At 38.5% G+C, this 16,994-nt stretch overlaps 1 protein-coding gene across 6 annotated transcripts in view; it reads left to right on the forward strand.

Moving 5' to 3' along the window:
• The window catches only part of myo16 (myosin XVI), a 148,532-nt gene that overhangs the window by 38,909 nt on the left and 92,629 nt on the right, over positions 1 to 16,994 (forward strand). For all 6 annotated transcript variants that reach the window (XM_083535709.1, XM_083535707.1, XM_083535708.1 and 3 more), the window contains exon 2: positions 3,565 to 3,825. In XM_083535709.1, coding sequence (XP_083391835.1) covers positions 3,600 to 3,825 — 226 coding nt within the window. In that variant the 5' untranslated portion in view covers positions 3,565 to 3,599. The remainder of the gene's footprint in view (positions 1 to 3,564; positions 3,826 to 16,994) is intronic.

The raw sequence follows: 16,994 nt of genomic DNA on the forward strand, positions 1-16,994 counted from the left end.
CCCTACACCATTTCTCTTCCCATCCACACCATGATAAAACAGTTTAAACCCACCTCCAATGTTCCTGGCCTTACTCCCTTTCCACTTGGTCTCCTGAACACACAACACATCTACCTTTCTCCTCTCCATCATATCAGCTATCTCTCTCCCTTTACCCGTCATAGTACCAACATTTAAAGTACCAACCCGAACCTCTACTCTCCTACACTGCTCCTTTTCCTGCCGTCTCTGTAGACGCCTTCCTCCTCTCCTTCTCCTCCTTCGGCCAACAGTAGCCCAATTTCCACCGGTACCCTGTCGGCTAACGATACCTGTGGCGGTCGTTGTTAACCCGGGCCTCGACCGATCCGGTATGAAATTCTCATTTGTGATCCGCATATTTGATTTGGCACATGTTTTACGCTGGATGCCCTTCCTAACGCAACCCTCCCCATTTACCCGGGCTTGGGACCGGCACTAAGAGTACACTGGCTTGTGCCCCCCTAATGGCTGGGTTGAAGGTCTCATGAGTGCATTTACTTAATTCTTGTTCATTTTCTGACCAATGATTTTTTTGTTAAGGCCATTAAAAGCTTATTATTTCCCATTTTGGGCTTGGCCCATTTTTTTTTGCCCAGGAGAGTATGTTCAAACTAATCCATGTTAGAGCTTAGGGTTGCCTGGTGCAGCCAGATGCTGTGTATTAAATGGTCAATTAAATCACACATCTCGGAGCTCAGAAAATTAAAGAATTTTGCTGTACCTCAGCACTCTAGGACTGGAGTCAGAAACTGAGCTGTAAAGTTTAGCACATGGTTGATCACATCCGAAGACAAGCTCATGCCATATATCAGAACACTAAAGTAAAGGAGGTTTATGGCCGTGGAGGGGGATAAATTGCATTACTTAAAGGTCTCAATTTACTCACAGTAATAAAGTTCCCCCAACAACATATTAGATCACACAGTCTGTTCTAAGGACACGGCACAACACTTCACTGCTCATTTCGTTGGTTCAAAGAGGAGTTCGGCCGATGGGCTTTGTCATGGTGGATTTTTGGTAAGGTTAAAGAAATGGTCTCGATTAAGCTAAATAAAACTCTCATCTCCTCTCCAGCATGGCAAATCTACAAAGCTCTCATCTCCCACGCCACACCTGAAAGGGGAATCAGCTGAGAATAAAGAAAGAGAACACGGAAAAGAATCGAAAAGAGTATGAATGACAGGCGGCTTGCTGGGGCTTTAAAGTACTCAGTGTTGCCACTAGTTTTACGGCTTACCTACTGGCAGCAAGCCTTTGAATCAGAAAGAGAGGGAGAGCAAAGTAGAAACGAGGAAAGGCTTTGTGTGTAAAGGAAGAGTGTTAAGAGTCGAGAGAGGCGTCTAATTTATCTACAAAGGCAGAAGTTTGAAACCACGGTTCCTCTGGCTGAAGGGCTTCCAGTGACCTGAATTATCGCAGTAATTACAAGTCTGCACACAACCATGGAGAGGGAAAGCGGCGTCTGAAAGTTCAGACAACTTGCTCATAAAGAAAACCTTTTTTTTTTTCTCTCACGCCTGGACTAAGGGAAGCTGATGGATGTACATATTGCGATGACTCAGTTGGCCCACCAAGGTCAAACAAACTTTCTCCAACCCATTATTTACTTGCTGGTTTGCACTCATTCTGTCTGCCTTGCTCTCATATAGTCTATCTGAAATACACTTTCTCTCTACCTCTCTCTCTCTTTCCTGCGAGTTGGAGGGTTTGTAAGGGACGATTTGGCAGAGCAGCTCAGTAGGAGATGTATATATGCTGAATGACTGAGCAGCTTTGTGATTGCTGCGAATGAGTTGATAGGCAGGCGATATAAAGGATCTCAGGCTTTTTAAATCTCAATTATTAATTCAGGTGAAAATGTTGCTTTCAGTGGAAATTGAGGTATATTTGACAACTGTCAGTAAAATGTTCTTCAAAGTCAACGCTTATTTGGTAGATTTTAGGTACTAGGCACTTTGTTTCTACGACCCAACCAGCAGTGTGTTGAATTTGCTGAGTCATGATATCAATCCCGCACTCCTGCTGCTTGGTGTGTGTAGTGGTGAGGGTCTTTGCTTTAAACCTTGAACAGACACCCAAGAAAAATGGCTTTGTTAGATGAGGTTTCATTCCCTCCCTTAATTTCCCCATCGCCTACCTTTCCCAATACACTGTAACTCTTTCTTCCCCAGTTCAGTTTTACTAATGCAGCAGTTTTAACAGTGGATATTGTCTGAGAGCAGCTTTACAGACATTTGGATATAGATTGAGATTTAAGATCTGTAGTCTGTGTGTAAGACCTTTCAATATTTTCCTCCTTCTCTCTCTGTGTCTTTTTACCATTGTTTAGAATGTAGTGTTGTTGATGAGCTTGATCCTAATGTGACATTGTACTCTACCTGATTTTGGGCATCGAGACTTGATGTACGTTCCACACATACTACCAGGTTTTTCATATTTTGTCTCTCTGTAGGTGTGTGTGGGGTGGAGGGGGGGTGTCGTGGTGCATATTTGTCTATATTGCAGCATTGTAGAGTACCTGAGCCCAAAGAAATGTACCCAGTAAATATTCTATAAAGAGTTAATAATCAGTTGGTAGTGTGGCAGAACTACATGTTTTGAGAATATGATCTCTGCATCACAGCATCTGTGTTGCTAATCACATTTCTTGCTAAATCAACAATCTTGAATTATAGCCCAGAGACTCACTACGTGGGTGAAAGCTGTGAAATGTAAGGCAACTATAGTAGAATGTCTGAAGAAAGCTTTGATGTAGGCTGCCATGCTTCATTAGACAGCTATAAGGAACGATGCTGTTTGTGACTTTAGTTTAATCTCCCGTTCATTCTTAACCCAAATAGAACTGTTAAATGCTATGGTCATATTTTGTGACACATTTGCAACTTGCATTTAAATACATTTAGGCATTTAGGTAAAGATTTAAATTTTGAACATAAATAAGCCGCACCTGTCTATAAGCCGCAGGTTCCTACATTGAAAAAATCACCATTGGTGAAGCTTTTCTCCCGATGCCGTGCAGCTCAGAACACAGGTGAAGTGTGTTTTTTCATGCCCGGTTGTTTTCAGCGTGACGAATTAGTCGCATTTCCTGTAGACAGTCCGAGTGAGCGGCAGGTCAAACATCAGAGGAACCTCATCCATATTTATGATGTGGTGCGGCCCGATTCAGTGGGAGCACATCTGATTTAATATAAAGAGTTTCATTGGTTCTTCTAAACCCGTTCGGCAATTTTATTGGTCTAATGTTATGGGGTAAATTTTTTGGCTTGAAGTTTGTGAAACCGGGAAAAACCCAGGAAAAATCCATAAATTAGCCGCTTTATTGTATAAGCCGCGGGGTTCAAAGCCTGGGAAAAAAGTAGCGGTTTATAGTCCGATAAATACGGTACATTTAAATTTGGTCACATGTTTTCTTCAGGATGTTGTTAGTTCACATACTATTTAATTAGGCGCTGGTTTAGACAAGGTCAGACTAGATCTGTTTTGTTTATTAATATACCGATTGCTATTTACTACAGCTCTAATTGTTTTTCTTGCTCTCAGGTTGTTTTCAGCTATGTAACGCCTTCAGGCAGAACATGGAGATTGACCAGTGCCTGCTGGAGTCATTACCTCTGGGGCAGAGGCAGAGGCTGGTGCGCCGGATGCGTTGTGACCAGCTGCGTGCATACTACGAGCGTGAGCGGATCCTGCAGAAACAGAGTACACACAAGCCTCTCGGCAGCCAGCGCAAGAAACGCTCAATCAGTTTCTCCCTCTCCGATATTCTCCAGGACGCCATCATACGCCATGATGATAAAGAGGGTGAGCTTTGAGGCACTGTGTTCTGAATCGTGAACATGATGGTGGTGTGTATAATGTGTATAAAACATGATAAATGTCAGCCATAGGGAATGATACCTAAGTTTTCTTGATTTAAAACCAAATATATATATTTTTTTTATTATTGGCTTCTCGTTCATACAGCATTTGGGACCCATCTGTTTCTGTGTATTACACTCCAAGTTCAAACTCTTGTGTCTACCATTCTGCAGCTCTTATTACGTTATTGTGTTTGTGTGTGGGTGTGTGCCTGCAAGGACTCCCCAGCTGGTAGAAGAAAAATAACTCAAAATTAATTTCCAACAAGGCATGGAGTCACAGGCTCAGCCATTAGCCTCTGGGTATTAAGTCATTCCTCACCCTGATTATAGCCTAGTCAAAGCTAATATTCTGTGTGCAGCAAGCAGGACCGGACAGCCACACGCCCTTCCTGAGCGATGGAGCGGGCAAATTACATTTAACCAAGTCAGCTATTTCTGCCTATGAGGTTGCAGGGTGGAGTAGAAGAGTTTTTGAAATTCTCTCAGGACAGATCGGGCTAAGGCAGATCAAATTTTTTGTGTCTTTAAGAGAATGCAACCCTGTAACACCCATCATATGAGAAGGCCATTAAGTTTAGCATTTTCCTGTAGCATGTCGAGTGAGGCATTATTGAGGGATTAGTCTAAAAGCCTTGCATAGTTCCATCAACAACTGCAGGAACAACTGGCCACCGGCATCTGCTAATACAGCCTGTGAATCACATTCAAGTCATCACAGGGTTATGCGTTTTAAATCTGCATAATTACTGCAGGCTGTTTAAGTAGCTTTTCTTGTCATCACCACCGAATGCCATTTGCTTTTTGCCTTTTTTTTTTTTTCGCCGTGTGCCATTTAAAAAAAAATAAAAAATTAAACACACACACACACAACTGTGTGACTGATCTGTACAACCCAGGTTCAACACACACTCGTAATCACTTCGCACACCCATGACTTCAGTACCACCCACATTACATCACATCATTACCATAAATTGTTTACATGCTGTTTTTGCACATCTTTCCTGGATTGCTGCTATTTGCTCTTTTGCACAACATTTTGTTTACATTTTTGCTACTGTTCACTTTGTCTCGTTACAACAGGTTTACTGGCGGAGCTATTTTGTGTTTTGTGTATTGTCTTGCACTGTCCTGTGTTGTCTTGCACTGTCTTTTACCAGGTTGCACACATGCACTTTATGTGGCGAGGACCCATACTAGTCCTTAGCCCTGTGTTTTTCTGTTTCTGTGATTGTTGTTGCATGTAGCATCAGGGTTCTGGAGGAACGCTGTTTCATTTCACTGTGTACTGCGTCAACTATATTTGGTTGAAATGACAATAAAAGCTTCTTGACTTAAAAACACACAGATGATGAAGTAATGCCTAGTGGACAGCCAGTGAAATACCTTGGATTTATAATATTGTCTGTATGCAGACTAATATCGCAAGAATGAAGCATTCAAAGCTCCAAATGAGTTTCAGTATGATATAGATATGAACTTACCTTTACAAAGAAGAGTGTTTAGAACTGCAGGCACTATATCCTCATAGCTCGCTAGAACAGCAACTCATTAATATTGTTTTATAATAAGCAAGTATCATTATATGTACATAAAGTATGTAGATAATTGTGAGCTTTGTAAGGAATAAAACATGACCGATGCGGGTATAGAAAAGCAATCATCAATGCAACCCTATAGTGGATTATTTTTCCTTAAAAGTATGAACTACTAAACTATAAACTATATAAACTACTTGTCTTTTTAGTTATATTTCATGTTATGGATCATTCATTAGACTTAGTTTAGTTCTTGCTATCACTTAATTATTACAGCGGTTCTAAACATTCAATATGTGACCAGCATCTACTTTTTTCTCTTTTTTAAAGTTGATAAGACAAAAAAACCCTGCAGCTTGTCATGTAACTGAGACCCAGAGTGATCCCACATTTTCTTTGTTTACATAATTAAATAATAACTTTTATTAAGCTTTTTTATTATATGCTTGTTGAACATGTGGCATGTCTTTAATGCAAGTGTGTAATTTGAGAAATGATAATATATTGGAATTAACCCAAACTTGTGATATGCATCATGGCCAGAACTACAGTCAGAGCTGTGGTTGTAGGAACCTAATCAACATTATCAACCTATTTTTTGGCTTCCTTTGTTTTCCTCTTTCTCTTTTAAACTGCCATCGTCTTCTAATGCTTGAAGTGCTAGTTGTTTACCCAGCTGTCAGGTCAAATCTGTGTCACATTTCCCAGCAGCCTTTGCAGGCCGGTGTGTAAATGCCTCCCATTGGCCACCACTCGGGTTCAGCTGGTCCATGACACCAGCTGGTGTTCCTGTTGGAAACAAGGCACCTTTGGCTAGGGATAAATGGAAACTTCAGCCCACCTACTAAACACTAATTACCAATCTGGCAGTGCCCAGTGCTTTAGTGGACTGTGGACTCTTTCAGGCAGAGAGACATGCTTAGTGTCTTGGGTAAATGCCTTTTGACCAGCCACTGGCTCTGATTATTGATTTCTTATGGCTCTATGCCATCATTTGAGTTTCAGGCTTCCAAGCCACTTGCTAAATAGATTCAGTAAAGCATCAGTGTGAAATTTGCGTCAAGACGATTTTATACTTATTTAAACAAGTAAGCAGGTGCCAGAAGTCTTGATCATAATTTTTTATTTAGATTAAAATCAAAATTAATTGGTTATCAGAATCCTGAAGGTTTAAGGTGTCTGGGTTCCAAGTTTTTTTTTTTTTTTGGTCTGACTTCCAAACAGTTTGAGTAATGTTCATCTATAGTCTACATTGAAAACCAAAACTCGGTTTGGGCTCTTTATTCCCTAATTATTATGAACTCTTCGTGATGCTTTTGTAGTCACTCATGTGGGCTATGAGTTTTAAAAAACGTGGGACGTCTGCAATACAGGGATTGATATGTCTGTTTACAAGAGGATTTGTGTTGGTGTTTGATGTGGGCTATACAGGCAATGCCAAATCCACAGTGCCTGGATAAAAAGGCCAGCTGATATGTTCTGTTTCATTGAGGGCTGCAGCTGCCTCTCCCAACACACACATTAGGAGAGACAAGGCTGAAAAACAGACACTCCTTTTGTTTTTGACTATCAATCAGATATTTCCATCACAATTAAATTTTGTTTTAGGCAGTAACAAAGCGAAAAAGCATCAACTGTACTTCAATCTGATTAGCAAATGACACTGTTAAACCTTTTTCTAAATATGTATGACCACGTGACTATTGTACTTGAGCAGCCTGATGGGTGTAAACCAAGAATGACACTTTTCTCAAGAAAATATTTAAGAAACATGCTACAATAATATACAAATCCTAAGACTGTATGATCTGAACATTTTAGATTTATAGTGTTTGGCAGATGCCGTTATGCAGAGCAACCTACAAAAGTACTTTAAAGTGTCTATCAATAAATGCAGGTAATGACGCTGGTACATTAGGACACAGACCTTGAATACTTTTAGTGTAAAACACTTGGGAGAGATTATAGTGAGAAAAGCATTTATTTATTTTTTTTATTAGGAGAAATGCTATTTTAAGTCCTGCTGGAAGAGGTGCGCTTTTAGACGTTGTCTGAAGACCCATTTTATGTCCAATCTATTAGTTTTTAAATCATAGCTGCCTGATACACAAGCTTATTTAACCAGGAGAGGAAGAGGTTGGATAAGGGTGTCTGCCAAATGCCGCAAATGTAAATGTAAAAATGTAAGGTTAAAAAAACTATTCTTTGGTATGTAAGCAGACCAGGCAGAACATTATGGCATTATAACATTATGACCGGTACAGTGAATAACACTGATTATCTCTTCATCATGACACCCGTTAGTGGGTGGGAAATATCAGGCAGTACCTAAACATTTTGTCCTCAAAGTTGATGCGTTAGAAGCAGGAAAAACGGGCAAGCGTAAGGATTTGAGTGAGTCAGGCACCATCTCTTAGTGGTGTTCAGCAGTGGTGAAAAATATTGTCCGACATTAAACCGGTCCGTAAAAAATATTGTCCGTGGCACAAAAAAGGTTGGGGACCACAGGTGTACAGTATTTCCGCCACATTGCACCGTCCACCTCCTCAGCACCACGTGTATAGATCTGCAACGGTGCTCACTCTTACTCCACCTTTTGCAGCATCAGCATGGTTGTTAACATGTTTGAACATGCTGGTGTTAGCATGCTACAGAGCAGTATTAGAACTCGCTCAAACCTATCTATACTCCCTTCTGTAAATAAACTCTTGCTAGCTTCATTCTGAGAGTTGTCATGGCTGATTACCTATTTGTTAACTAGCTGTTAACTACTATTAACTAGCTAGCTAGCAGTACATTAGTTACCATTTTTTGAAGTAGACGATTTTCAGGCAAAAATAACATTTTCTCAGAACATTGTGAAAATATATAAAAAGGTTTGTTTTGAGTTGAAGGGTTATGGCATATCTACATGTAATTGTTGTCTCTTATGAACAGATTGTAGTCGAACTTAACAGGTGTATTTTAATTATTATTCCCAGATATTTTTCATCCTTGAGGCTCTAACACAAGGAGTGGACATTATAACCCCTTAAAGCATATTTCCCTCCATTTTCCCTCATTTCTTTTCTGTAGGACATAATTGCAAAGCGGTTGTTGATTGATGCCTTTCATTGAGTACAATATGCAGATGTAGCAGTGAGGTTATTATGATATTTCACAGAAATACTTTACAGATAATCCACATATCCATCACTCAGCTGCTAAACGAGTGGCACCTTTCCAGCTATCTTGACACCTGTTTGGAATCGGACTCTATTTAATTAGCCTTTTCTCATCATAAGTCGTTATGCTGTGCTGCATTTCGACAGGCCTTTACTTGTGCACTGGAGCAATTCTTACTGCACTGAGCTCAGCCTGGCTTTGGCTGTTAATGAGTTGGGTGTGGAACTGCAGACACCATACTGCATGTGCAACTCTTTTTTTTTTTTTGTAATCCCTCTTTCTCCCTCAGTCTGTGCATGTGATTGTCTTTGTGTGCTGATTAAACCTAGTCACTGCTTCTTCCTCCTCCATCAGGCAGAGATTAGAGGATAAGGCTTCAATCTGGAGAAGTGCTGCATGTCTGGTGAATTTTTTATCACAAAGCACAAACCGTTATCACAAACCTTTATTACCCCCATACACACTCACAAAGTCAAACTACATCTAAGATTAATAATGCTTTTGCTTCAAACTCTAGTTCCACTCTGAGTAACTTGGGACACTTGAATATTATTTGGTTTGTCCTGTATATTATTTTGTTGTTGATGGTCTGTGTTATCCCATATCCCATAAACCACACTCATATCTTGAACTTCAGCTGGCTAGGGAGAGAGTGTAGCATGAGCATCTGCTTCTCTCAGCATACTGAATGCGAAAATCAATCTCGCCTCTATTGTTTTGTGCACACTACTCCTGGTGCTGATGTGAGGTATGTTTGCTACAGGTCTTGTGCTGTTATTGGGTTGGTATTGAATTTTATGCTGTCTTCCATTATAAATTTGATGATATCCACAGATATGAATAGACCCGAGGACTTTAGTGAATGCAAGTAAGGTTTCGATTTCACCACCTGCATATAATACAAAATGCTACCTTGATATTATTATAGCCCTTTTGCTCTTATTTGCAAGTTTAAGAATGGCATTAGTAGATAATCATCTTTATATGTAGAGGATTCCTCGCCTGGTCTCTTAGCCTTTTGTATAAAGAAAGAATAAAAAAAACCCAAGTTACCTTAAGTGAGTGTATATTTTGCTTAATATAAGTATAATCATTCCAGTTAACAGTATAACAAATGTTAAATAATCACAAATGTTAAGCTATTTTATAAGTTGCTCAGTAGCTCTTAGTTTTATAACCATAATGACTTTATAAGACTGTAGAATGAACATTACTTATAATCACACACTCCAGTGCTCATGTTAGTTCTCACTCTCCAGTCTTCTGTATTGTTGAAAGATTTATGATCAAACTCTTGATGTCACCCAAATGAGGATGGGTTCCCCTTTTGAGTCTGGTTCCTCTCAAGGTTTCTTCCTCATAACATCTAAGGGAGTTTTTCCTTGCCACAGTCGCCACGGCTGCTCATCAGGGATAAATGCACACCATTCACATTGACTGTCTCAAAGCAGCTTCACAGAAATCAACAATGTCTGTTGTGAAAAGCACTATAGAAATAAACATGACTTGACTATAACTTTTTTTGGAAGCAAATAACTGTTTTTACCTATATGTAATGTATTATTGTGAGTTAACTGTTTATGCTTACATTGCTTCTATGTATATTGTTAAAATAATTTTGATTGCGTTCGTTTCTCTTAATATTTCCAAATTGATTCCATTGTTAAATGTTTAAAATTAGTTAAGAAAATGTAATCAGTACCGCATCACATGGCATTGTTACTTGCTATTATATTGTTTTATTGTTCATAAACATTATAGATAAAAGTATAGGGACACGTGATTTTTCCAGCCATATGTATTTCTTAACCAAAATGTTGCTACAATCACACAATTGAGTAGGATATCTTAGGATGTGGAAGCAATGTATGTAGTAGCATGCACAAAGCAAGCTCCATGAGATATGGCTTACGTGGTGTGGAGTAGAAGATCTTGAGTGGCCTATTACAAAAATGAGCTGAAGTGTGTCTTGTTGAAAGCTATATATTAGCATAATTAATGCGAAAAACCAGTTATTAAAGTTTGCATTTTACGTTGTAAAATATTCAAAATCGTTACAGTGGCTCAAGTGTGCTAATGGACATAGACTCTTCCACTAGAGTAGTTTTTCTTTCGGAAAATAAAATTTTCCAATGTCCAAGTAATGTGCATTCTACTTAAGTATGTTGTATGTTTGATTCTTAACACTGCTTGAATTTCAGTCGTATGTGTTTATATTTATATATACAGTACAGACCAAAAGTTTGTGTCAAATTATTTTAACAATATACATAGAAGCAATGTAAGCATAAACAGTTAACTCACAATAATACATTACATATAGGTAAAAACAGTTATTTGCTTCCAAAAAAAGTTATAGTCAAGTCATGTTTATTTCTATAGTGCTTTTCACAACAGACATTGTTGATTTCTGTGAAGCTGCTTTGAGACAGTCAATGTGAATGGTGTGAGAATGCCAAGAGTGTGCAAAGCAGTAATCTAAGCAAAAGGTGGCTACTTTGAATAACCTACAATATGACATATTTTCAGTTGTTTCACACTTTTTTGTTATGTATATAATTCCACATGTGTTAATTCATAGTTTTGATGCCTTCAGTGTGAATCTACAATTTTCATAGTCATGAAAATAAAGAAAACTCTTTGAATGAGGAGGTGTGTCCAAAATTCTGGTCTGTACTGTATATATATATATATATATATGACAAAAATACACAAGTGCCTATAGCATAATATTCTCAATCATAAAAAAAAAAAGAAGATACTGGACATAAAATGTTCAATTTTCAACTCCACCAAATGGACACGCCTCTCCTTTTTTCATCGTTTGCCAAAAAACTAAACATTCTGTAACAGAAAACAACAAGAAAGTGCAATGAATAATTTGTTTACAAGTACAGGCTTAAAATACAGATATTGTAAAGAGAATCATCAACTGCTCTTATGTGCTTATGTGACTTCAGGTTTCACCATTTCTCCATCTGTGTGGAAAGACCATTGCCAACCATTGTCTGCTATGTTACTATGGTATCTATCTAAGTTAATTGCTTTAAATTATCCCACAGCAGCCCATGACTTTCACAATAACTAAGGAAGATTACATATTACAGTCTCTGCACAAGGCCAGGAAGCTAAAAGATTACAAACATCAGGCCTGGCTATGACATTGATTTTTCTTGCTTGTGCCTTGAAGTAAGCATTGGTTTTAGTGGCAAACCTTATTGTATCAGGTCTACATTAAAATACACTTCTACTTTTCTACTCTAAGGATGTACATCTGAAGGCAGAAACTAGCATATATGACTGCTGGAAATCAAATTAGAATTAAACTGTAACCCAGAAAATATATAGTTATAGGCCAAAACAATTTACATTAGCACCTGAAGTAACTTTTATCTGAAAAATGCATTAAATGCTGAAAGCTGCACATTAGCATAATTAGCTCTGGAGTTATTGAATTATTTTTGCACACACTTAATGGCTTTGAGATGTAGAAATCATGCTTAACCAGGATGCTGTCAAGATAGCTAACCAGTAACATATTTAAAAACAAACTGGTACTGAGATAATAAGCAACATTGCTCAGTTTATCTCACTCTATTCAACTAAAATGTCACAAACCTCACTCAAACCTCACCCATGCATTTTCTTCTCTACCTGTTTATTCATCATAAATTTACAATCGGATTATAATTGCTTGTGTTGTTGAAAGAAGAATGCTCAGACACTAGTACCAGGTGTAGTAAACAATAAACATAATCATTGTACATAAAATCTATAAGAAATCACACAAGCTTGTACTTTTTATTTGGACAGAAGAACTAAATAATTAGGAATTATAGATTTGTATGTCTAGTGTTAGGACTAGTGTGGTACTGCTTATGTTCCTGAGTGGAGCTGTAATGGATTCCGAGTGTGCCCCTCATAGGTTAGTGATAAGAGGCGAGAATGGGATTGGATTTGGTTCTTTAGAGGTGTGGGAGCACTTCACTAGATCTCTGCTTTAAACGTGGTTCTGCCTGGCTGATTTCATTTAAAACCCCCCATTACCCAATCCAGGACTTATTCTTAGTGTTCATCTCTTGAGATATACACACACACACACACACACACACACACACACACACACACACACACACACACACACACGTACGTACGTACATACATGTACGTACGTACATACATACATATATATATATATATATATATATATATATATATATATATATATATATATATATATATATATATATATATATATATATATATATATATATATTAGTGTGTGTGTGTGTGTGTGTGTGTGTGTGTGTGTGTATATATATATATGTGTATGTATGTATTTTTTCTTTTCTTGGTGGTATTCAATCAAGACATGTAACTGTGTCCTTCTGTTTGACAAGACTTGTTTGAATTTGGCTTCAGAGATACAATGATTTTATTTTATTTTATTCTCCAGACATAACATTAATGTTGATGGTACAAATGAGGAAAGGAAATGATTTGAGGAATCAGTTCTAAAGAGGAGAAAGTGCTGAAGCAGATGTAAGAGTCTCTCTCGACTCTTTCCTCCCATTTTTTCTTTGCTTGTAGTAATAGATAGAAAAAGAGCCCCTGGAGACACTGTGGGCTCTGGACCCTTCTGTAGCGTTCGGTGCAAGGCTAGTGCATTCTCTAGCATGTAGTTTTTCATTTGGATTAACCACAGATTCCTGTGCCTTTAAAATCTAACAATAATAGTAACAGCCTACACTTTATTCTGCTCAATTAAAAAATCTTACACAACATATTAATGCTGGTTCCACAATAGAGAGAACATTTTAATTCTGAAAGAAAACAATGCACCTGCCCACTTCTCTCAAAAGAGAGAAGTGGGCGACTTCTCTCTTTTGCACTAACCCCCACCTCCCCATCCCCAAATTCAATTTAATTTAAGCAGGTTCTGCTCAGTTAAGCCTGTTTCACGTGCAGAAAGTAATGGCTCACATTCTCTGCATCTCAACGCACCTTTTTCCCACTCAGTGCATCACCACTTATTTTTCTTACTCACCTTTTATTTTTCTTTAACCCATCCTTCTTTTCACAGCCCACAATTCTCTTCCTTGCCCTTTCCTGACTCTCATGCTTTACCATCATGCCTGGTTTCCATGGAAATGCCACATATGAGAACAGCTGGGATGCCGTTTTCCAGTTACAAACTGCACGTTTTGCCCACTGTAGCATGCGGTATCCAGCATGCGCCTTAATGTAATCCATTAGGTTAACTACAATAAGCAAGCAGGTAGAACAACATTCTTTTTGTTCTGCACTCCAGTGTTTTAAATCTTGCCCTTTTTATTTTGCATTTATAAGTGAAAAGGTGTTTTCTGTGAAACACTGAACACATTTCTGTCATTGCATGTTGAAAGCCCCCATCACATCACAAGAGAGTCGAATTCAGGCTCCCAAACCTGAAGTGGAGGTGGTATGTATGGAAGAAGTGAATAGACAGCAAGGCATCACATAATGGAGGACAAATAAGGACACCAGAAAGAAAAGTTACAGCTTTATACTCGTCACATCTACATTTACAGCACAGTGAAATTCTTTCTTCGTATATCCCAGCTATCTTAGAAAGCTGGGGTCAAAGTGCACAGAGGGTTAAGGGCCTTGCTCAAGGGCCCTAAGAGTGGCAGCTTGGCAATCCTGGGGCTTGAACCCCCGAAACGGTAACCCTTAACCACTGAGCTACCACCTCCCCCAAATATCCCCAGCGATGAAGGGGTTCATGCACTGCAAATCACTTTTTTGGTTCTGTTCAGTGAGTCTGTACCTGAAAATCAAGAGTAGAGCCTGGACTCTAAGGTGAACAGCCTCTGGCATATTGGTACTGATGGAGCAGGAACGAGATGATGCATGAATATTTCCCTGTATATAAAAAGGGGGAAGTTCTATTCAACAAAGGGCATGCGGTGGAGAACATCAAAGGGTTTCTCTTGACCTCTATTTAGTTACAGACCTGACTGAGCTTTACAAGTAGTCTGAGTATCCCTTACAGTGCCCTGTACTTAACTGACTAACAGATGTACTTCATAGACTAAGCGCTAGGTAATATACCCTGCTCTGTCTTTTGCCACAGTCAGCACAAAATGTTCCAGTTCTATGCTCAAGTGGATCCACTGCTGTCTAAATCTTAATGGAACTTGCTCTGGATCGAATGCCACTTGATTGTTATAAGATAGATAGAAGATGAACAGCTCTGGATAGAAAGCGTTAAAACAGGAGGTGTAACAGACATTTCCTAATGTATGCCAACAAGCTCTTGGCAAGATTCTGAACCTTTGTATCTAGCGAGGAAGTGTCTGGCCTGTGGCACAGTGGTGTCTGTGCAAGCTCTCACCCCCCTGCTCATTTGAGAAAAGGGACTTGCTCAGGCTCTGAGAAATTAATTAAGGAACCTGCTCTGCTAATGATTGCAGATTGGACTGACTGATTAATAGTATGGAGCAGGCATGCTGGTCTGCTGTCTGAACGCTGAAGTGAGCAGAGCTGACAGACCACTTGCTGTATGTATGTTCATCTGAAAATGTTACATAAAATGGTTGTCATGGTGTTCCACAGCTTGAATTTTGATGGCTTTTGGTTTGTGTTACATACGCTATGCAGTATTAGTGTACTTAACAGAGCTCTGTACAGGCTATGCAGAAAAAAATGACACCATACATAGATGTCCAGTCACACTCATGTTTGAGATTAAGCATATATGTGTGTCCTGTCTAGCTATGTGAAGAGCACACTAGGGGATAAAAACGAGTATCAATTTGGGAAATATATCATTACATTTAGTGTAACAACTCTCTTTAAGGTTCCCACTGAAGCACAATGGGAGAGGAAATGCATAACCAGGCAGATCATGGGATAATTAGCCATTACCCATCTCTCGCTATTAAGGTTTTTCACTCGTGATGAGGTCTTTTCAAAACAAACTGGCAGATGGTGCAGATGTTACTTGCTTTGAATGCATATTTTCCTATGTATTGCAATTACACTGAAAGCACAAAGCCATAGGGTGGATATATATATTTAGTCCTATAGGGGTCTTAAAATAAAACCCCCATACAAAAAAAACAATATGATTATAATACATTATTATTGTTTTACCCTGCTCGTTTTACATTTTTTATTTATTTATTTATTTTTCTACAATAGTCTTATAAAGCAGCTTTACGGAAAGGGAAAAACTGTGGAATGGGTTGAGGAAGGAAACCTGAGAAGAGAAAACCAAGTTTCTTCTGAGTGATATCAAAGTGTGGGACTACACATCATTTAGACAGCTGTACAAAAATAAAAAAAGTACTTAGTGTTTTAGTGGATATTCAAAAGGATCATATTGGTATTAGAAATTCTAAATGGTCTATGCAGTAGTTGGCACTAAACAGGCCCTGATTGCAGACAGTATCCTTTCTTACAGCATGCATTTATCCTCATTTCCTCTGCAGTGTCTTCATTTGTTTTTATTTTCCTGTACTGTAAGCTCAGCATATAATAGTTTGGGAATCCATTTCCTGTAGGAGACCTCTCAGCTAATCATTCTTTAAGCTTTTCTCATTTATCACTGCACCACATTGGAACCGAAGCTAACAGTGAATAGTTTTAGGGAACAAGGGATATGGATTTGGAGGATTAGAGCATTTCCACACTGTCACGTTTAATGGGGTGTGTATGATTGCACCCGAACCTCTTTTCCCCAACGAGTGCGGAGAATAAAAGGTTAGCTTTAAGCCCAGGGTAAATGTACTGTGGCTGATTCAGATTTGTGCAGTAGCTGTCACTCCTTCTTCATAGGACACACAAGTGCAAGGATAGTTAATTTTTATTGCAAAGAAAACAATGAAAAGGATTCCCTGTCTCTTCAATGATCTCAGCATTTCAGTTGATAGTGATGGCCTGTGAGAAGCAGAGATCATCAGTTCTATTTCTATTGCATTTTGAGGGAAATTTTGTCCAACAAAAGACATAACACCAAATATAAAATATCGAAAAATCGCACTTTGACATCTAACTCATCAAATTTCACAAACCAACATGTAACTCTATCTACTTGTTGCCAAAAAGCTCACATTGAATAAGATTTTTTTTATATGTAACATATTTTGCATATGAATAGGATATGTGCAAAAAGAAAAAGGGTTTTTCCAGGCTGCTACACTACAGAAAGCCATTTACATTACCAAGTGGTGCTTTTACTGTATGTACACCAGCCAGTACATGCAATAATGTGAAGGTCTAATTTAATAGCTGAATGTGTGTTGTGGCAACCTTGTAGTTTCTTGAAGCACTCGGTTTTATCTTGTACAAACACGAAATAGAATATATATATATATATATATATATATATATATATATATATATATATATATATATATATATA

The sequence above is a fragment of the Silurus aristotelis genome, assembly GCF_946808225.1.
Source record: "Silurus aristotelis genome assembly, chromosome: 3".
In the NCBI taxonomy this organism is placed as follows: Eukaryota; Metazoa; Chordata; class Actinopteri; order Siluriformes; family Siluridae; genus Silurus; species Silurus aristotelis.